Source organism: Protomyctophum parallelum (assembly GCF_964188405.1).
Source record: "Protomyctophum parallelum genome assembly, chromosome: 9".
NCBI lineage: Eukaryota > Metazoa > Chordata > Actinopteri > Myctophiformes > Myctophidae > Protomyctophum > Protomyctophum parallelum.
The window spans coordinates 30,538,621-30,561,361 of NC_139706.1; the positions used below are offsets into that span (position 1 = coordinate 30,538,621).

The 22,741-nt window shown below is 40.7% G+C and overlaps 1 protein-coding gene across 2 annotated transcripts; it reads left to right on the forward strand.

The window, feature by feature from the left end:
• Nucleotides 1–463: 463 nt before the first annotated feature.
• vmp1 (vacuole membrane protein 1) lies at nt 464–22,129 on the forward strand. Of its 2 annotated transcripts, none has more exons than XM_083772604.1 (12): nt 464–486; nt 1,360–1,455; nt 2,308–2,440; nt 2,972–3,062; nt 4,143–4,253; nt 7,521–7,685; nt 8,422–8,553; nt 14,648–14,728; nt 15,158–15,274; nt 17,035–17,096; nt 20,391–20,490; nt 21,103–22,129. In XM_083772604.1, the coding sequence occupies exons 2-12, from the start codon at nt 1,386–1,388 to the stop codon at nt 21,250–21,252; spliced, it is 1,212 nt and encodes a 403-aa protein (XP_083628730.1). In that variant the 5' UTR covers nt 464–486; nt 1,360–1,385; the 3' UTR covers nt 21,253–22,129. The 2 variants fall into 2 exon arrangements, with proteins under 2 accessions (XP_083628730.1, XP_083628729.1); XM_083772603.1 differs by having other exon boundaries at nt 479–619.
• Nucleotides 22,130–22,741: the final 612 nt, after the last annotated feature.

A 22,741-nucleotide genomic window follows, 5' to 3' on the forward strand; every position in this document is an offset into this window, starting at 1 on the left:
TACCACTGCCTAGTCAGGCTAGTAGTTTCTGACAGCTCCAATAGTGAAGTAAATTTGGCTACCTCCGATTGGACCATAATGTACTTCTGGGTCTACGTTGTTCTATCAGTTTCACAATAAAAGTTGAAATTGAAGACCAATAAAGGTATCATTTCATTTGTGCCCATTTGAACACTGATGAAAACTAAACAATGTACGTAGTTATTGATTTATATGATGTACACAGTGATGCTTAAGCTATCTGGGAAATTCAGACATCGTTAATACAATGTACAATTGTGAAACCATAAAAATTAATTGGTTAATTAAAATAAATAACTGGGGAAAGTTAAGTTTCGCCTGTATACTTGGCCATATAAGGTTATATAATAAACTGGACTAAAGTAATTAATAAATACGTAACATGGCTGAAGAATAATCAATTTTATTTTGTTAAGAGACTGTTGGTGGTGACAGTTCGTTTCCGGGTGAGGAGTACAGGATAAGGTATGACTGTCCATTTAATTTGAACAAGCCTTGGAATATAGCCTGTTTATAGTGGCTTGTCTTATTTTTTGTATGACAACGGTGAAAGAGGAGGATTTTCTACGTCTTTAAACTATTTTAAGCCTTCTAAATTGTAAGAATTTTTTTGTTGTTGCCCACTGTCAACCGTCCTACTTGACTTTTCATTTAGCACCGTGGCTAAGCTAACCCCGGTGGTTCTCATGATGAGGAAGATGATTATACTGTACTGTATTTTATTTGTCATCTCATAAACCACACATTACTTGCCTTTAAAACACCCCGTTAAGCTGTCTATGCTTCATCTATAATGTAATGTAATCATTTTGCCCATGATGAGATGATTCATGTGTTTTTTGTAATGATTCATTCTTGTCACTGCGCGCTCCTGAACTGCTGCCATGGTTGGAATGGGAACGCCGCTGCCGTTTTAAATTTGACACAGGGCAGGCTGTCAGAAAAATAAAACGAAAACATAAATAGATATTTAAACAGGCGTTTCACAGTAGACTGGTAGAGTATAAGTTTAACGTCCCGTCTTTACTACAGACATCAGAATTTGAGACTTCCTGTTTTTGTTACGACGCAACAGGGGCAGGCACGCCAGGCAGTACTAGCCTGGCTAATAAGCCAGACTAATATCACACAACACCGGCAGGCAATTTATTTTTGCCAACGGCTGATTCGGTCTGGCTTATTAGCCAGGCTAAGGCAGTACCGTCAATTCTGGATAACAATGCTGAATGCTATAATGTATGTGTGTACAGTACAGTACAGTCAACAGTGGGGGGAGTGCAGTGGAAACATCGTTTGGACTTGAACCCCACATAACTAATGATCTCATCCTGTCCTTAGATTACCTGACCCAAAAGCTGGTTGACATGGCAGCAAATGGAGCAAATTGTGAACAACGGGCGGGAGCTAAAGACAGACAGAATGGCAATGCTGCAGGTTTGTTTTGACAAACTAAAGCTAGACATATATAGTTTTTAAATAACACAATGCAGTGAGGAACACTACACTACACCCAATTTCAGCCCAATCTGCGTATAATTGGTCCTCCTCAATAATGCTTATTAATGGTATAATAAGCATTAGTGATTATAATAAGATTATACGATGCTGATGTCACAATTTCCATCTACTCACTCTGTCCCATTGGTGGGCTATGGAAAGTTCAGAAGCCTGCCTACTAATGAGATGACGTCATCGACGGGGATTCCAAGCTTATGGAAACTACAGCCTTTCTCTTCCTGGGAAGTTAGCATATTGACATAGAATGAATTACTAAAAGGAAAAAATACGTTTGAAATCTTGTTTGAAATGACCTAACCTGCCTACCAATTCAAGCAAGTACGTTTCTGAACTGTCCACACTCCACAGCCCTCTTCTGAGACATAATGAATAGACAGAAATTGTATCATTTTACAATGAGCATTGGAACAATTATAAGAAGATGGGTTCGAACCTGAGTGTGAGTGAAGTGTTCCTTTAAGAAAACACTATGGTTGTTCTTATCAGTGAAGGCAAGTATCACTGATAACAACTTGCCTATCATTAGATTACAGAGGAGGCCATTAAAGTAAAGGAAAAACATATGGTTTACTTTCTGTTTTACCTTGAATTGACTTGGGTATGGGATTGACTTGTCTTGGACAGAAACATACCTGGTTCTGTTATGTGTCATGGATTTAACATTCTCAACTGAACAATCTGTTGAAGATATGATGTCCAGCAACAATGAAGAAGTAAGTATTACACTAAATCAGGGTGACGACAATTCTGAATGTGTGTGTACTCCAGATGCCGCAGCCAGAGAGAGGAGACAGAAGGATAAGGAGGGGCGCTTGTCTCTTGTTTTGTGGAAGAGGCCTGTCACCACACTACACTATTTCCTCCTAGAGACCCTCGTCAAGTTAAAGGAGTTGACTTTAAAGTAAGATCTTGAACCGTTGAAGAGGTGGTTATGCCTCTAGTGGGTTTAGTAATAATGTCATTTGACCTCAAACAAATTGCAAAAAAAACAAACTCAGCTGATTTTGTATCTTCAATATATCCTGAATAACAAAAGTTGCCTGGAATTGTCTGAGGGGAAAGTTTAGAAATGGCCAGTAAATGATGGCCACCATTAACAACCTATTATAAGGCAACATTTTCTAAATGTCATTGTGCTTTAAGTAGCATGTGACGTGTCAAACTAGGGGTTTTCATGATTCTGAATCTATTCCAAGCATTAGTTTTGCATGAAAAACACTCCTTGGGCTAAAAACGTCCATAGTCGTCTTGGCAAATGTGATGAGGTCAGCACATTTGGGCAAGTGGCTATTTTTTGCAATTTGTTTGAGGATGACCCTTTTTTTCCATATATTGCCTCTTTTCCACAGTCTTTTCTGACATTGTTTTTCTGTGATGGCCACCTATTTACAGACACATAATTAATAAGGTCTTCCATGTATTTCCTTTCTAGATTGTGGCGAACCCGAGGCACAGTGTTGTTTTTCTTGTTGGTGTGTTCTGTCTTCTCCGTCACCTATAACACTGAAGGAGCTCACCAAGACGTATGTCTTCTTCCCATTTGTTTTTCTTAGCCTTGTTAATATTTACACATCTCTGTTTGTCTTAAGGTTTAAAGGTGAAAGATAAGTCATTGTTTGCTCAGATAAACAACATTCCCTGAAGAAAGGCCAGGTCATAATATTAGCCCTTGATTATTAAGGATTATTCATATTCAAATATTGACTCATTCTTTCTTAGGTTTTTTTAACCACTATTAAATTAGATATTGTTCTTTGTCATAGGACAAATAGGGCCGTGATGCAACATGTTGTGAGCTTATACCTGTAGATGCTATTTTCTCTTTTCTCTATGTTTGAAACATTAGTGATGCAACGTGTTGTGAGCTTATAACGGTAGATGCTATTTTCTTTATGTTTGAAACATTAGGCATGCTAGGTTGAAAGCAAGTGGTCATGTGCCCGAAAATGATGCCAACCATTAGCCGTGTGTGTGTGTGTGTGTGTGTGTGTGTGTGTGTGTGTGTGTGTGTGTGTGTGTGTGTGTGTGTGTGTGTGTGTGTGTGTGTGTGTGTGTGTGTGTGTGACGTGTGTGTGAGTGTGTGTATATATATGTATATATATATAGATAGATAGATAGATCTTTATTTGTCATTGCAACGTGTACAACGAAATTAAAAGTGCCAACCAATCAGTGCATCATATCACAAAACATACTGTACAAGATAAAACAAAAACACATGACTTCTTGTTATTGCACAACCCCAGCAGCCCTAATGCACAAGCATGTCATTTTCAGCTGTGTACAGCTGTGTAGCTTTGTACAACAAACCCTTATTGTACTTAAGATAATAAATAGTAATAGAAGGTAATAGATAATAGATAATAGAAACATACTGCATATATATATATATATCCCTAAAACAAAAACGTATGAATTATTATTAATATATATTATTAATATTTGATTAAAACCTAAAGTAAAATGAGCAAACATCATCTGAAAAGTCAAATGTGAATTAAATTGAATGTGAAACGGTGAATTAAATATCAAACTAACTCGTGAAATTGAAATAACCCTATCCATTGTCCTCCCTCCATGCATGATGTGATCCTCTCCTGCAGTATGTCCGCTACCTGGAGAAGAGGTTTCTATGGTGTGCCTACTGGGTAGGCCTTGGCATCCTGTCATCAGTTGGCCTTGGCACTGGCCTGCACACATTCCTGCTTTATCTGGTAAGAGGACATGACATAGGGCAGGGTGAGGATGTTTAGTTTTCTCTGCTACAGTATGACCAGACTGTAGAATGGTTAGATTGTAAGGGTAAGATCAAAATGAACAAAGCATGAGATGATTGCTAGTCTGCAGACCTTTGGGACATAAATGGTAAAATAAAAACACTTTAGGCCATTGTTTTCTATTATATTGGCCATTGTGTGCTGCTACATCAAAATGAGTGAGTGGTCCATTTATTTATACAGATGATACAAATGTGCAGCACTGAAATGAAATCTGAAGCCTGAGTTATACTTAGCTGTGTGTGTGTGTGTGTGTGTGTGTGTGTGTGTGTGTGTGTGTGTGTGTGTGTGTGTGTGTGTGTGTGTGTGTGTGTGTGTGTGTGTGTGTGTGTGTGTGTGTCACATCACGTCACATACGGGTAAAAATAGCTGATCTACATGCTCATAACGCATCACAGTGTGACATGTTATTATGAGCTTTAGATCAGTTACGACACCAGAGCGTAACCAAGTATGAATAAGGCTTGAATGTATTCCATGTCTGTGTGAGCTGGCTCTATAAGGTACCTATTCTAAAAGCCACCACATGGTGGCCCCATGCTCTGTGTCTGTTGCCATGAACAGTGGGCCCTACTACCTTAAAGCCCTTCCATCTGTTTCAGCCACATCTCTATGGATGTGGCCCACAAATTTCAGAGTTCAGTGACATGTATTCCCTGGTGAACGATCTGAGAATGACTTTGTGGTTGAGTCACAGTGCGATGTGACACTCGTCTTGGTTGTGGTGAACCTGAGCAATTGAGGAAAGGGAAAGATAGGGAACTAAGGGAAGTGATTCTGCACACATGCCCACATTTAGGGAGGAGATGTGGCCTTTTTTCGTAGAACATACGCAGATGTTAAATTCTCCACTGACTCAGCTATTTCCATTTTGAAATTGGTGGTGGTGATGGATGGAGGAGCAGGGGGGGCACCATGAAGTTTTGTCTCAGAAGCGTGTGTGTGTGTGTGTGTGTGTGTGTGTGTGTGTGTGTGTGTGTGTGTGTGTGTGTGTGTGTGTGTGTGTGTGTGTGTGTGTGTGTGTGTGTGTGTGTGTGTGTGTGTGTGTGTGTGTGTGTGTGTGTGTGTGTGTGTGTGTGTGTGTGTGTGTGTGTGTGTGTGTCAGTCATGCCTCTTCAGTAGTTGTGACTTGTGACCTCACCCAGGACAGGAGGTTTCTGCCGACCCCTTCTGGTGATGATCCATTCATTGTCTTGTCTAGTTTCTGGGTCCAGCCTAATGTCTGCAGCCAAACCTGTGTGTGTGTGTCATAGTGTGTGTCATCATCATCCATCTTCAGTAGGTGTGACCTCACACGGGAGGTTTCTTTCCAATTACATGGCGCCATCATCTCCCCATATGGAACAACCTCACCTCCCGTAAAGCTACATTATTTTCATTTCAGAACTAGTTTTATGTCTGAGGCTGGGTTTAAATAATTTTGTCTGTGGAACCACATCCCAAAAAGGCTTTTTTTCCCCACCCCCTTGCAAATGCAACATGTTAGCGCTTTTAAAAGGTTATCAACCAATTTATTTATTTGAATTTTGTGTACTTTTAAAGTGGCTATGTAACATAACTTGTCAAGTTGTGGCTTCACATAGATTTCAGCTGCTGCTGACCTATTGCAGTTTTCTCACAACCATAATGATGTGTTCCAGACTGTCAGTAAAATGCCATTTTAGAATAACTTGAAAGTGAGACTTGAAGCTGAGAGGCCTTAAAACTTGTGAGGATTGGAATGAGTGTAATCCCCCCCAATATTTTAAGAATGTATGAGGTATGTTAACGTTTATAGAACATGGTGGTACCCACCGGCTCGGGGATGAGATCAACAATGGTCAGGAAACTCCCCTAATTGATACCAAAGGGCCACAAACCACAAATGTCCCCCTGGAAGAGTTATTCTCTGGCTTAAGATCAGGGTTCAAGAATGAATAGATAACCCCATATAAAGTAGATGAGATCATTCTGCTCTTGGCGGGGAGTGTACGCACAAACACACACGCACAATCGTATGATTAATCATCATTTTATACAGATCATTCTTATATACAATGTAGATTAAAATGCATGTCGTATGGGAAAGGATTCGGGAATATTTTCCATTAGCAAACACTGATAGATGTTTACTGTGGGGGTTTTATCCACTTCAGTCAGTCTCTTTGGCTAGTAAGAAGAGTGAATTTGTTTAACATTGAATTCTTCCAGGCAGTGAGCAATAAAGTGTAAAGTATCCTGGACAATTTGAAGTACTAAGAAGCAACTCTCTTGGCTTCATCAAACAAAGCCGGTCACTGCTGTCCCCGTACACCCTCTATCTGATGAGTGGATCAGAATATGGTTTCAAGTAACGAAACAAGGGTTTAGTCTAGTCTTGTTACAGCTGACTCATGACAGTATGGTGAAATGTGTGTGAATCTTTAATGGAAGGCCCGTCTGTGGTGAAAGAGGCCTGCATTGTGTAAACAGGCTTCCCTGTGTCTTTTTATTCAAACCCCAGTGGAGAATGACTCTGGCAGGGTAGCGGTAATCAACACTGACTAATTGTGAGTTGTCTGTCTACAGTGTCTCAGTGTTGCCTAGCCTATCACTGTAAGGAGGCATAATAGAGTTGCTGTGCTATGGTTTCAGGTGAGCCTACTGTTACCTAGGCCAGGTGGCTGAGCCTAACCAGCCTGATGAATGGTATTGCATACCGACCTGTCAAAGGGGGCTAGGTGATTCAACTAGGTGTGTGTGTGTGTGTGTGTGTGTGTGTGTGTGTGTGTGTGTGTGTGTGTGTGTGTGTGTGTGTGTGTGTGTGTGTGTGTGTGTGTGTGTGTGTGTGTGTGTGTGCTCATGCATCAGTGGAGAATATGTGAAAGGGGGGTCCTCTGAACAGTTAGTGACTTTTACATGATTAACCGTAATGGTGTAGAAATGTGTCTATACATGCAGCAGTGACACATAAAACATGACTGTCTATATACACATTATACACATTTTCTACGTTTAGCTGACACTCCCGTCTTGGGGCCACCGGAAAAGGTTTTGTATTTGGTAAATGTCTGCTCCCAGTCAGCCAAACAACATATCCAGTATGAAGCACTGTCTGTTTGCACGTACAGTATGAGTGTTTGTTTCTGTGTTTAGATACGAAAAGATAGAGTCAAAAACAGAATAAAAAAGATGTATAATAAAATATATAATTATAAGTCGTCTTCCTGTCCTTCCTTCGTACAGGGTCCTCATATAGCATCAGTGACCCTGGCAGCTTATGAATGTGGCTCCACAGACTTCCCTGAGCCACCATACCCAGACCAGATCACCTGTCCCCAGATTGCAGGGTCAGAGAGCATCACGCTCTGGTCCATCATGTCTAAGGTCCGCCTGGAAGCCTGTATGTGGGTGAGTAGAACTAAAAAAGAGAAAAGGCTAACGGCGTTGCTTCTGTCCAGTCTTTAGTTAATATTACTAACAAAACGTGCGGTTTATGAACAAAATGTTATCTTCTGTGCAGTTTCTGGTGAGTCTCTTCTCTCCTGCTAGTTAAGCGGCATTCATATTATAAGCCTAGGTTCATTTTGCAAATTTTGTTAAGTAAGTATAGGAAAAGGCCTACAGTAATCATTCACAAACGGATCACACAGGTGCCACGTTTTTGAGCTCAGCCCTTCAATTTGCAGACAGAAATTCTACTTTATCTACGTTACCTGCATGTGTTGAATGAAAACATTAAATGTTTTTATATAAATGGATAATTTCCTGTATGCAGATTTTATTTTCTTTCTTTCTTTTTTCCCCTTTTTTTTGAAGAGAATGACTGTGTGATTACAATATAACTTTGGATTCATACATGCACCATGAACTGTGCATGTGCAACCTGAACAATACTGATCCACATTGGTTAGAAGTTAGAACCCCTGTGTCAATATTCTGGCCATTTTATAATGGGTAAACATTTGGTGAAACATTTCTGAAAATGGCAGATAGACAAGCTCACAAAGCATCACGTTGTGTTGTGAGGTTGTAGGTTGCCCATTTTCAGTGAAAAGAGGGAGCCGAATAATGATATTGTGTGTGCCTGCGTGCGTGCGTGTGTGTGTGTGTGTGTGTGTGTGTGTGTGCGTGCGTGCGTGTGTAGGGTGCTGGCACAGCCATCGGGGAGCTGCCTCCATACTTCATGGCTAGGGCTGCTCGCCAGTCAGGTACTGATCCGGAGGATGAGGACTATGAGGAGTTTGAGGAGATGCTGGAACAGACTGAGGGTGCACAGGTCAGAGTCACCAACATATTCTTTCATTCATTCATTCATTCATTCATTCATTCATTCATTCATTCATTCATTCATACATACATACTGTATATGAGCTTCCATGGCAATCCTGGCAACTTTGAGATTCTGAGGGAATGCTTAGGTATATTTAGATATACAGGTCAATCAGAAAACGTGGGGAAGTTGTACAGTCAATGCTATATTCTAATTAAATATTGACACTTTAAGAACAAATAGCCACTAACATGAAGTGAAGGATATTTTCTCAGATGAAGGTCCCTTCCATCATCCATTACACTATAATAAAAAGTAGACTAGTTGTCAATATTGTTTTGAGGAAACACACTGATGAGGTAGCTTACATGTTCTGAAACATGTATTTCCTCTGGTTCAGACGGGTTAATATTAGAGTTGTCTCGTGTAGCCAGACAACTATTTCACCAGACAACTACACCTCTTGAAATCTGAGTGAGGAAGTTTGTCTGTTGAAGAAAATATTTTTTTATATTTTATTGTTTGTTTTCCAAGCAAACTGCTTGGATGGTTTTTATTGGGATACATTTTTGTGACCGTAAAGACGAAACGGAAGTTGGGAGGAGGCTTCACATCCGATTTATCACTTGATCATGATAAGAGCTTCCGTGCTTCAGACTGTATGACCGGAAGCATTTGATAATTGTGGTAGGCAAGTGGTTAGAGTGGATTACCAATACTCTGTATCCTTGTGTTTGGGTCTGTGGTGTAACTTGGTGTGAGTGTTACAAAAGAGAAGCTAGTTGCAAACTGAGGTGCTGTCCAGATGAGGACGTATTCTGCATTACTCGCACAAGTACTTAGCCGATCTGCCCTTTCTGCCACGCGGAGACAGCGTTTTAGAGGACCAGTTCATTTTGAAACCAGCTCCTAGAGTGGCCAAACTTCGGAGACGCTACTTTGTCGTCATGTGTACAGCGAATGCCGCCTATTTGCTGAAACAGTGACACCAAAGTCCCCTCGCCCCCTCCAAACTAACCTCACGTCACCAGGCTTTCCACCTCCAAAACTGGTATTAATTGCTTATGTGTATATTGTATGTGAATGAATGGTGTTGTTTGACCTGTAAAGGAAAGCCTTTAATATTGTTTGTGCATTTGTTCATGAAGTGCTAATGGTTTATTTCACCATAACCACTTAGAAGTATCGCAGCTATTTTATTTTATTTGCACATGATATCTATAAATCTCTTCTCCGAAAATAGCTGATCTGCAGCCTGCGAGCTTGTAGATGCGACAGATATAAATCATCGTCAGTTTAATAATAAATAGTCTGTTTGCACCCACACAGTTGTATAATAAACGTAATAATGATAAACGTGGCCCATGAGATATGTCTGCAGATGTTCACTATGGAATTAATAATTACATGTAGAATATTTTCTCTGACTCAACAAAGCCATTGATTCACCTTCAACTATAAAGTCGATCTCTGCTGCATGTCAAGACGCCATCTCCACTGTCACGTCATCTCCATTGTCTTTCATGTCATGTTGTGTGAAATGCATATTTTACAATATACATAAGGGTCTTCGACACTGCCCAGCAAGCCAATGAGCCATGATGATGTTATGATGACGTCATCCGATTACTCCAGTGATGTTCAGGACTAGGCCAGATCACAGCCCATATGGGGATGATCTTTACGTCATTTCCAGGACGTAGCTTATTCTGGGCCAGATCTGACTAGTTATGATATGACTTAAGTTGATCTGGCCACGATCTGACTCTTTCTGATTCATCCAGGGACATTCGTCTTAGTGGGCAGAATTGATGTTGGTTGAAATCAGGTGATATTCTGGGCCAGATCTGACTAGTCTTGGTTTGACTTGATTTGGCCCCAATCAAGACGTCACTAATTCGTCCAGTTCCTGACCGTGCTTGCTGGGTGGAGCTCAGGGTGGTCTCTGAAGTAGGTAGCAGCATAGCTCTGGTCCAGGGCTAGGTGGCCATGGGGACAAATCTAGTTTTGAGCATCTCTACCACTAGCCGTGTCACAGGCACCTAAGATAATGTTTTGACCTTAACTTTGTGTTAGCATAGTTGTTGTCTCCACCAGGCTGAAGGCATGGGGGGAGAGTATGTTTTGCACTCCGTCTGTCCGTCCGTGTGTCCGTCCGTCCGTGTGTGTGTCCGTGAGCAGCTAATCTCCGGCACCGTTAACCCGGTCGATGCCAAATTTTGCACACACACTCCCTGGATGCCAACAATGACCTCTGCTCCAAAATTTCCAGAACGGCCTGTTATAGCGCCACCAGGAGGCCGCTTTGTGCAAAACAAGTTTTTGCACAGTACACCTACAGATTTTGTCCAAACATCGCGCAAATTGGTACACAGTCTCTCTAGAGCCATTCAACGAAATGGGTCTTTCAGATTTCTCAGACTCCATCCTGATTGGTTAAGATTGGCTTCCAAAGTTCACAGGAGTGCTCAGTTTCAAACAAAATGCTGCAAATCCTGAACACATCGCGTGATTTCCGTGAAATTGTGCACGCACATTCCCACTAGTTTACTTTTGTTGCCCTTTTATCCAACCACCAGATGAAGGCAAGCTGCAATGTCCTACATTCCTATCCTGGTGGAGACCTGTGCCCAGAAGGGCACTTTTTCTAGTTTATACTGTTAATGCCCACCCCTGGCACCCCATACTATATTCTGTTGTTTGGTTTAGTCAAACTCCAAACAAAGCACCGATGCCCATGTCCATAGACCCATTGTCAACATTGTCCACAGCTTGAGTCTGTCGATTGGCCCCAATAGCTCACGTGAGTTCAGTGAAAGCCCCTCCCTCCTTACAGTTCCAGTAAATGTGTGTATTGAGGGGGTGAGTCACCCTCAGCACAACTCCCCCTTTAATCATCCCTCAGGCCTTGTTATCCCTCCTTCCCTCCCTCTGTCTTACTTTTCACCGGTCTCTAATTTGAAGGACAGACGGTGTAGTTGTCAGGGACTGTGCTCACATGACTGGCAACTGCTGAGATCAGATGCTGAGTCAGCACGATGGAAATCTGAGATACTCTTCTTAAGTTGTCTTGATCACCTACTACAGACCCCAGGAAGACTAGAGGCTCAGTCATGTGTCTCTAATGGGGATCCTTCAATAAACATAAACTGTCACCTCACCGGTTCTCATCTGAAGAACCCCAGGAGGTCACATGACTTTGATCATGAGGATGTCTTCAAGATGCATAATGTATAATTGTTTTCTTCAGGGTTATCTTGGAGCTTGTGTCAGATATGCATAAGCCAACAAAGTATGCATAAGCTAACAAAGCTCATGGAACATAACATGTCACAAGACCATTACGTTGATGTCAACGGTTATAGAACTGTTTTCTTCAATTGTACATTTCTTGGCAAAAACGGCAAAAGTCAATTGATGCATTTCTTGACAAAAATGGCATAAGTTAAGAAAAACGGTTTTGGGGTTATGACCTGCAGACATACACAGTTAAAGAGAAATCTATAAATCAATAGGAGTTTTACCTTGATTATGTTTGTGTAGGATAACCCACAAGTTACCTACACCATGGGTTTCCATATTTCCAGTGGCATTTCTGCATTTGATTTGGGCTAGATAATGTAAGAAGATAAGCTCTAAGGACTAATGATATTCAAACATTTTGTTTATCAAAATTATCTCAACCTTTTTTCCTATGCATTTTCCCCTTTTTGAACCACGCCAAAAACAACACGAACCCTAGCGTTCCTTTTCATTCATTTAATTCGTTCTCCTTTTTCATTTGGTGAAAATAGATCTTCATGCTAGATGTGCTATTTTCGGCAAAGAGATTTGGTGTAGAGGGAAAAAAGGAAGGGACCAAGTAGTATAGACCCTTTGGAGAGTATATAGGGTTTAAGTGGTTAATATAAAAAACACATAAGAGCTTCAAAAGTCAACAGTTGAGAGATTAATGCATGTAATCTATGTCAACATGAGAGCCTTTCGACTTAGCATAAATAGGAATTCCTATGGGTTTTAAGACTACAAACTGTTAACACTATAAATATAAAACTATCTCTGGATATTATTATTTTAATAATGATGTTTTCTTTTCTTCCTTTTTTACACAAAAAAAGATCTTATATCATGAGATTCAAACAAATGCCTAGACTAAAAAGATTTGCCATGACCACAACGTGAAAAATTCTTGTCTGACATCATGACATGTCACCAGACACTCACGCTGTGATGTTTATTCAGATATCAGCAGACGTGTTTAATAGGGAATGCTTGACCCTAAAAATTGCATCCTTTTGACGTAGATCAAAAAATTTCTCCAGGATATTGAATTTGGGAATGACAAAAGGGGCATTTTCTAGAAGAGGATATCATGGCTGAAATGGATGTCTCATAAAGTAGACATTTGGACTAGAAAAAGGTTAAACTTAAGTGAATAGATTATGTACAAACAGTGAGCATTTGTGTCGTCACCAGTGGTGCAGGAAGTACTCTTTTTAAGAAGTAATCTTTGACTTCAGTAAAAGTAGGAATGGTCATTATTCAGAATGCCATTCAGAATTGTGTATTTCATCAATGTATTTATTGATAATTATTGTGTCCATCACTTCAATATTACTGCTGGTTAAATGTGAGGCCCAATTTAATGTTATTTGTATTCATCTAAATCTCTACCTCTAAATTGTAGTTCAATGCAAGAGTACAGTTCGTCACAAGACTGAAATGATTAAAATTAACTCTAAAATGGTTGCCAAAGTGAAGACTGGAGAGATGATACGTTTGGGGCTTTGCCTATTGCCTGACCTCCTGCATGGTCTGTGATCTTCACCATGAAAACCACAGACATTCCACCACCCCACGGGTGTGGAGATGAGATCAAAAGATCTCAACACTCCAGTGCCAAAGAGTGTTCACTTGTAATGCAGCCAAAATAATAAGGAACTGAAATTACAATTAGATGTTAGACAGTTATTGAACCACAAAGCTCTTTATAACTCTCGCTATCACCCAACGTCTGCCCCAAAACCGCAGATGGACGATATATTCGTGCTATAAAACCAAAGTGAGAACAGCTCACAGCGCGTCACGGGTCTCAAAAAAGGCAGATCTACAAGCTCCGGAGTGACAGACGGAAACAGCATGTACAGTAACTTCCCCAATGCTGCTGGGGCGATGGGGCATACCATTACAAGGGGACGAGGGGGTTTCCACCGGCGGCTGTTACGAGTTTGCTGGCGCAAATTGTTTTGCACTTTGCTCACATTTTTCTTCACTGTACATGTACAGGTTAATTGGGCTACATTCGAAGGTTGTATTATTTAGCTTTTTTTTAAGTGCGGAGAAAACTGCCTAAAATGGCGATGGACTCATCCAATCCACGAGTGCCAATATATTCGTCCCATTCCTCAACCTTGCAACATTTATATTGCACATACACATTAAGGGTTTAATGGTTTTTAAAGAGCATACAGGCTATAGGACCATTTCATTTTCAATTCAAGTACAAATGACTAGTACTTTTGCTACCCAATTACAATGTCACGTCACCCCTGTGATCATGTGTATCAAGTAATTTGGAGGGGATTTTTTATTTTTCTGCAACAAACGGTTACACTTTCAGAGATGTAAATAGGTTTTCAATGTAATGAGTCCCGGGATGCAGGGGTGGTCTTTTAGATGAGTCCCAGGGACATTTTATGAGTCCCACTTCAACGACGCGAGGAGTCATATTTTGTCATTTTTACAAATTGCAGCATTTAACTCCAATTTCATTTTGATATGGTTATGTGCTTATATTCATGTAGAAAACAGAAGAAGAAATGATTATTATAACTAAAGCTAGCAAAATAAAATAGAATAAAAAACAGTACAGTAGTGCATCCCGTGGATGCAGAGGTCGTTGTTTTATTGTGTCCCTGAACTATAAACTGCGTTTTGGGATGCAAAATGCACCTTATTTTAATCTCTGCACTTTTTGCATTTGCGGCACCCCCTATGAATGAAAATTGAATTGCTTTTAGCTCTCGACATCTGATTCAAATTCGGGGTGATTGGACTTTTTGTTCATGATTGTAAAATATGAATTGAATTCCCTTTGCAGGACTTTGTCTCTAGAGCAAAGGTGGGGGTCCAAAATATGGTACAGAAAGTCGGATTCTTTGGGATCCTGGCTTGTGCTTCAGTAAGTCTTCTTTTCTTTTTTGACCGAGACTAAAATATTCATATGTTTTATTATTATTATTTATTATTATTAATTGAATTAATTACAACATCATTGCCTTTTGTTATATATGTTATTTCTCGTATGCAATAATTCAGTGGTTGCATATCGTAATTGTCAGGCAGAAACCTAGTATGTCCATGTACTTTCAGAAAAAAGTGTGTTCCAATTAATCCAATGTAGCTACCATAGTGACACTACCATATGACAAAGTATAAATAGTGCATCAATTTATGGGGTAAAAACTAAACTAAAAAAGAAAATATACAGATAGAAGGTTTCTGCCCGACAGTGATGATATGGACATTTTAATTTGTTTACCAATAGGCTGGGTTTAGGCTGTTTATTATTTGGTTACATTGTCTGTTTTTATTTTTTCCTTTTTTCTAGATCCCCAACCCTTTGTTTGACCTGGCTGGGATCACCTGTGGTCATTTCATGGTCCCCTTCTGGACCTTCTTTGGAGCTACACTGATTGGCAAAGCCATCATTAAGATGCACATACAGGTACATAGATCCTTCTACTAGTACACCTTCTGTCTTTTTAGATGTGTACATGTTTTTGGTAATGGTATAAATGTAACATTTTTAAAGCATGAGAGTTGACAAGAGAGTGTTTTTCTAATTAGTGGGAACGTTTTTATTGTGCAGAACAGTATGTTTAGGTTAACTTCTCGCCCTGGTAGAGCCTGTCCCCCGTGAAGGATACATCCTAACCGCAGCTGGCCCATGTTTGAATCATAACCGGCGGTGCATGTCATTCCCATCTCTCCTTCTGGCCTGTAAAAATAAAGTTCATAAAGCAGAAAATGCTGGAACCAGTATTGAAATTAATTGAAAAGAAAATGTGTTTAACAATTCCCCATACCTAGTTGTATCACTAGCAAAGTTGCTTAAAAGTGTAGGGAACAAAATGACATGTACATACTGTACCGATAGCGGTATATACCTATTGACCAGTGTTTCTCAACCTATTTTGAGGGTGGTTCCCATGGACCACCCGTATACTGTATATGCCCTGAACCAAGCACCACTGGTTGAGAAACATCCATGCACTAGACTACTATGCGTGGGATGTCTTAAAATCAACCATAAATACTTGGTCTCATGGGTGCCTCTCAGAAACTCCTAAATGCACACTTTTGGTAAACTATTTCTGGTAGCGCACTGTTCCAGTTGAGTTTTGGGATGCATCCAGACCATATGAAGGCACACCAGATGAAAGGAGAGGAGACTCTTTAAGAAGTATTTTAACGAGAACCATGACATTTCTTCTTCCCCTCTCAAATCTACAAGATCAGAAAAACTCTTTAATTACCAAGTGTATTGTTGAGTCTGCCACACAGTGACTAATATGAGTCAAGACGGCGAGAGGCTGTCTGGGAGTCTATCAGTGACTCCGCCAGCCTAGAACCCACCAGACCTATCCATCCCCTCAATGGTACCAGCTAGTGACCTCACCAAGTAGCCTTACTGACAAACAAAGCCTGCAGGGCTGCCTGTTCAGGAGGATGCAGAGTGGACTTGAAAGGAGGAAATGGAACAGACTATAGTCTGATGAGAGTCCACAGCAGTGTGAGAAAGGCGGTATTTGTTGTACCCTAACCCCTCTCGGACAATCACGTATCATATCCTGTCTGACGGTGTCCGGTCCTTGGGGGGTGGGGGGTTGGTCATGCCATTTTAAAGCTGATCAGTTTCAGGACAGGAGTTTAGTGTTGTGGTTTGTGACCCCCCTGCCTCAGCGCCCTGTGAACCATGTAAAGCTCCCTGCAGGTCTCAACCCCCTGCCAAGGCTGCCATAGAGTTATGTCTGAGCCTTCCCTGTTCTTCAGTCTATCTTTATGATTCATCAGCCAAAGAGACTTGTGTATTATGTGGGGTGGGAGGTCAGTGGTTCACAAACCGTGAGACAAGTTCCAGGTGTGCCTTGAGACACCTATATGACAGCTGCACACGATTAGTAATTACTGGTATATATACATCTATACAAAAATGATGAATTATTATTATTTTTAATTTTAATATATTAACTGCACGTACAATATATACAATTATTATATACTATAAAGTGATATTATGTATCACTTTCAACCTGGCATCCCTATTGTGTGTGTGTGTGTGTGTGTGTGTGTGTGTGTGTGTGTGTGTGTGTGTGTGTGTGTGTGTGTGCGCGTGTGTGTATGTGCGCGTGTGTGTGCGCGCATGAAAGTTATGATAACTTCAAAGCTGATTAATCACCCTGGTCTCTCATTGACTTCCCACAGAAACTTTTTGTTATCATTACCTTCAGCAAGCACATAGTGGAGCAGATGGTGTCACTTATGGGGTAAGTACTGTATGTTTGTATGCAGCAGAGAATGGGTGAAGGTGATTTGTTAGTTTTTCCTTTCTTTTTATGAGGGGGGGGGGGGGGGGGGGGGGTTGGGGGAGTTTACATTTGAAAACAATTTAGTGATGGTTTTTTGACCACTGATTGTTGATCATTTCCTTGTGATGTGAATGCTCTTATAGTATGCGTGTCTGTGTTTTGCATTTCCCACAAAGGGTATTTCCTTTCCTCACACGCAAACCCATCTCCGCAGTATTTGTGGTCAAGTGTGTGGGGTCCTATCAGAACAGGCTGTGTTGTGATCTGACTCACCCAATTCAGCTTAGACTGAGACAGAATCTACCAAAGGCAGCAGGAAATACAATTATAGCAGGATGATACTTAAGCTAAATAAACTGTCACGCAATGCACTCCAGGCTCTATGATCACGCGAAGCGTGAGGAAAAATCCATGGCCAGGAAAATTTGGAAATCTAACTGTACTTTAAGTAACAATGTCCAACATCATTTTTCACAAGTAGCGAGAGTCGATTGTTACTAGAAAAACAAGAACTGTATGCATTTTAAGAAACTAATATTTTATCAAATATATTATTTGGTAAAATAATATTAGTTATTCTGGATTAGGATTTCTAAATCTGAGGCCATGGTTCTCAGCAGGAAACTGGTGGATTTCCCACTCCAGGTAGGGAAAGAGAGTCCCCAAAGTGAGTATAGCTACCACTCCTTTGCATAGTAAGGAGCCAGTTGAGGTAGTTGGGGCATCTAGGAATGTTTTCCATACACGCCCAGCTGCGAGAGGACACGTGGGCAGAACAAGAATCAGGTGGAGGGATTAGATATTCACGCTGGCCAACACCTCGGGATTGCCCAGTCAGAGCTGGCTGATGTGACTGGGGAAAGGGAATTCTGGTGTCCCCTGCTGGAACTGACTTTAAATAAGCATTTTGAAAATGGATGGTTGGTTAGTTATTGACTTATCTATTTATTTGAATAGTAATGATCAGTAAAAACACAAAGATCATGTATCAGCTCCTGTCCAGTTCAAATGTCTGCTCATTCACTTGTTACTTGCGCAGGAAGAGCGTGCAAGTACGTATGTCAGTGGAGTCACTTGGCCAATCAGGGACCAAGTAATCAAGTATGTATGTATATATGTCGGTGGCGTCGCTCGACCAATCTGGGACCAAGTATGTATGTCGGTGGCATCGCTCGGCCAATCAGGGACCAAGTATGTTATTGATGACGTAACTAAAGTACGTTTCAAAATTGGTTAGGTCAAAGGGGTATGAATCGGCTGGGTATGTGTGTATGTCGATGTACTCCACCGGGCAATGAGGGACCACTGACCACTGCTTATTTCAAACCTAGACAGCAGCAGAGAGCTTTAGGACTCAGAGCAGCAGTCGTACCAGCAGTGGTGAGCGCACCTCATGGCGTGCTCTGCTTGCGCAAGTTGGCACCTCGACAGAGTTCATTTCTAGTTTATCCTGTATCCTCTGAGTTCTTTCCTGATTTTCCTGATTGCATTTTGGATTTTATTTGTACGTCTCTAAATGTTCTGATGAATTGAAAATGGTGGACCCTGTTGTAAGAAAATGTAATGCTTAATCATGGTGTCGTCCACAGTAACAGTTTTTGTATTGAGATGTGCTTTCATTTGAAATGTACCAAATGTAATGTTAAGTTTACCTAGGCAATTTCACTACTATTAGTACAAATTCTGAGAGACTGAGAGACCTGGCACTTGGAGTTAGTCTTGCACCAACATGGAAATCTGACTCATTTCAAGATGGTTCTCAGAAATTAATGTGTATTGTGTATTACTCTTGAGAATATTACTTATCTTCTGAGAAATGGGCATGACAACCTTTTTGAGGTTTTGGCAACCGTATTAGGATTATATGGAAACGTTCCTACCGTCAGAGATATTATAGGTTGACTGTAGTTATTTCAGTCTGGCTCTAGACTCAAATGATTTAATATCTATACAGTAGATGTGTCTCTTCTCTCTATATTCTTTGCCTTTTTCCCTTTGGTTCTTGTTTTTATTTTATTTGTGATTGATGAGGAGTTTTTTGTGGTGTTCTTTATGTATGGGGGGGGGGGGGGGTCCCAGACCCAGCCTGGGAATTGAACTGGGGACTCGCCATCAGGCATCAGTCATTGGAAGTCATGGAACAGAACATGAGTATTTCATGGAAACGAGCAGTTTTGAACGGTGTATGACTTATCCTGGATGACTCATTATGTGATGATGCACAAATGCTGAGTTGGGTTTTGTTTGTGTGTGTATAAGTGTCAATTGTGTATGTCTGAAAGATAGTTATGGTGAGTCAGTCAACTAGCTTAGTACCCTGGTCTATTACTGTAGCTTTAAGTGTGTTAACAAATTGACCCATTTTCTTCTCCGTCTAGTCATGTTTAAAATAATTGTTTATATCCTGAGCTGGGAATTTTATTTAGAAGACGGCTGTGTCTGAGACATGTAGTAGCTTTGTATAGCCTCCATGATATAGCATTATGGCAAATGAAGAAAAAGTACATTATACCTGTATTTTAAAGATGCATTCATGTTTTTGTTGTGTCAATTATCTCAAACTGTACCGATGTTAAATCTAAATGGCAGACCTGTATTATCATCCCCTATCCATGACATGGGTGAACAGTGAATAACTCCATTGCCGACATTGTATGCATTATGATTGGCCCCCTAGTGAGTTAATCCTCCTTGCCTTATAGGGGCATGGGCCCGCCCTCATTGGATGGCTTTCCACTCATACGTAGCAATGGTGGTAAAGGCAATGACATCATGTCGACTCACTTCCTCGTTGAAGAGGCTGACACAAGCTCCTATAGAGACCTGAGGGGTATAAAGGCAAAGCTGTGGAGGTTCTGCTTCAGTCCACTCTTCTGCCTTGCTTCTGACAAGGCAGAGAGGGAGAGATGGAGGCCTGCTGTAACAGGGAGCCTAGCTGATGTTACTGTGTGCCCAGAGGACTTTGAAGGAGCACTGGCAGTGGTCTTTTAGTTTTCCCTCACAGGAACTAAGGAGAAGGAAGGGTCTAAGACTTCTCTTTCTGCCCTTTATCACAGGAAGACTTCAGAACATTTAAAAGTAAGTGAAGTAGTGAACTAACATTCCCTTTCTTTCTTTGTGTGTGTGTGTGTGTGTGTGTGTGTGTGTGTGTGTGTGTGTGTGTGTGTGTGTGTGTGTGTGTGTGTGTGTGTCTCTCTCTCTCTCTCTCTCTCTCTCTCTCTCTCTCTCATGTCCATGGGGATGTGGCATCAGGTCTGTCCCCAGGATAGGACCATCCCTCCAGAAGCCCTTCAGCCAGTACCTGGAGGCACAAAGGAACAAGCTGCATCATGCCGGTGAAGGCACACCAGCGGTAAGAAAAATACATACTCAACAAAACTCCTCTTCTGAACTTATCTGGAATTAAGAAAAATGGCCTTCTATATGCATTTTGAAAGTGTTTCATAGCTGGGTGTTGATACTTAACTGATAAGAGTACATAAATTAGTTAACACCATATGCCATAGGGATAAAATTCATAGTATGTCATTATCTAACAGATTTTCATTCATTGATACCACCGGTCAGCAATTTAAATAATAATAATAATAATAAAATAAAGTTTCACAGCCTCAGTGGCGATGTTTAAAAAAAGCTTTATTGCTATATAAGTTGAAGATTTGTATTGTCACATGCACGTACAATACAGCTGTGGCTCTATGTGTGTGCACACATTGTATATACTTAATATGTACATATCTACGGAGCCCCTGAGTGGCCATCGGAAGAAAAATAAATTATCTTGTTTTTACAAGATATTATCTCATCAATCGAGTTATCTTGTTTGAACAAATCTATATTTCTTCCCATGGCCACTCAGGGGCACCATACATCTCTCTTAAAAAACATCAGTAATTATGAGGTCCTTTGTCAATGCTGTTAGTAGCATACACCATCAAACCATGTTTCCTTTTGTGTTTTCTAGAGTGAGAACTGGCTCTCATGGGTGTTTGAGAAGGTGGTGCTGGTTATGGTCTGCTACTTTGTCTGCTCCATTGTTAACTCCATGGCCCAGAGCTACGCCAAGCGGCTTCAGCAGCAGATTCACTCGGAGGAGAAAACCAAAACCAAGTGATGGTGGTAAGACCCCAAGCGGTCTAACCAACCAACTTGACTGTGTTCTTGTCGCTGCTGAGATGGGCCCGTCACTCAGCCACAGCCACTGACTTACAATCTTAACAACAAACCTCACCCCTCATCCATTCTTAAAAAGAGCCCGCAACACTGAAAACCATACGCTATTGTTTTGCGTGTGTGCTTTTTGAGGATGTATGTACGTTTCTTTAATTTCTTTTGCTCGATTTGCCCTACTTCAGGCTAGTTTGTAGTTCTTCCCTCCGTCATCTTTCTCTGTATAGCGTGAGCTTTTCCTGCTGATCTAAAAATGTTACTATGATGAAGGCTTAACCCTTTCATAGACCTCAGAAGTTGAAGCAGCAGCTGGTTGGTTACTGCTGCAGGCCGTGCCCATGAGCTGCTATGCCTTATGCAAGATGGAGGACTTCCATTGAACACAGTTCTTAATTGTTAGACTTGATTTGTATTTAATTTTTCTAATGGTATGCGTGTTTGGATGGAACATGGAGCCTGACTTGTTTGTGTAACAGTGTTTTTGAATAATATTTCTCGTTTGTTCGGGGGTTTAATTTCCGTCATGCCTTTGTCCTTTTGTTTGTGGGATTTACCATGCATTTTTGAAAAGGCAAAAGCAATATCAAGTTGGATCAAGGTATTGATGGTTTGCACATCCTGTAAATATCTTTATCTAATATGTTTTGGACAGTATGCGCACATCTATTTCTATTCAAATGCCTGGGTAGAACTGAACTTGAACCAAAAGAAAGACAGTGATATAATTTCTAGTGTAACATTATACACTAAGTCCCATTTCTATTCTGTAGATTTAGTTTAAGTCTTGATGAGATCGTATATAAAATACCTAAATCATTGCACTCCTGAGTTTGTCATCTTTTCGCTTTGGTTTTCCATTGTAGAAGATTGTAGAGACTTGACCCGAAGTGTTCGTCACGGACAGCTTTATTGCAGCTCTTACAGAAACGTTTTAGTTTTTCAATTCTGTAAACATCCAAGAGTTGAGAGAATGCATGATATTCTTAGATGACCATATCATCTGTGAGGTAAGTCAAGAGTTGTAGAACTACCATGTTGTGGATGGATTGTCATTACTATTATAGTATTTCTTCTCAAACAAACTCGCCATGTGGGGGAGGAAGTGTATAAATGCAATCAGACATGTGATTACAGGGTTGTTTTTATATTTAATAGTGGAATGTGTTTTCTGTACCTGCTGTGCTCATTCAGTCCATGTATTGAGTATCTAGAATATCTGCCTCTTCCTGTGATGCCACCTAGTAGCTAGTTTGTGTATATGGACGACACATGGCATACTCAAAACGAATCTGGTCCATCACTCCTCGTCAGTAGTGTGCATGTGGACTCTGCTCTCCCGTCCTGTCAGCTAGCTTATCAGACTGGTGTTGGCTGTTAAATATCCCGGCAACAACAGTCTGTAAGCTGGCTGAAGTTCTGGGCCTTCCCTCAAC

What these genes read in the sequence shown, in the direction of transcription:
- vmp1 (XM_083772604.1), top strand. Translation starts at nt 1,386, where the DNA reads ATGGCAGCAAATGGAGCAAATTGTGAACAACGGGCGGGAGCTAAAGAC. An exon ending in CTGAAGGAGCTCACCAAGAC is followed by an intron (nt 3,063 to 4,142) that starts GTATGTCTTCTT and finishes CCTCTCCTGCAG; the next exon opens with TATGTCCGCTACCTGGAGAA. An exon ending in ACACATTCCTGCTTTATCTG is followed by an intron (nt 4,254 to 7,520) that starts GTAAGAGGACAT and finishes TCCTTCGTACAG; the next exon opens with GGTCCTCATATAGCATCAGT.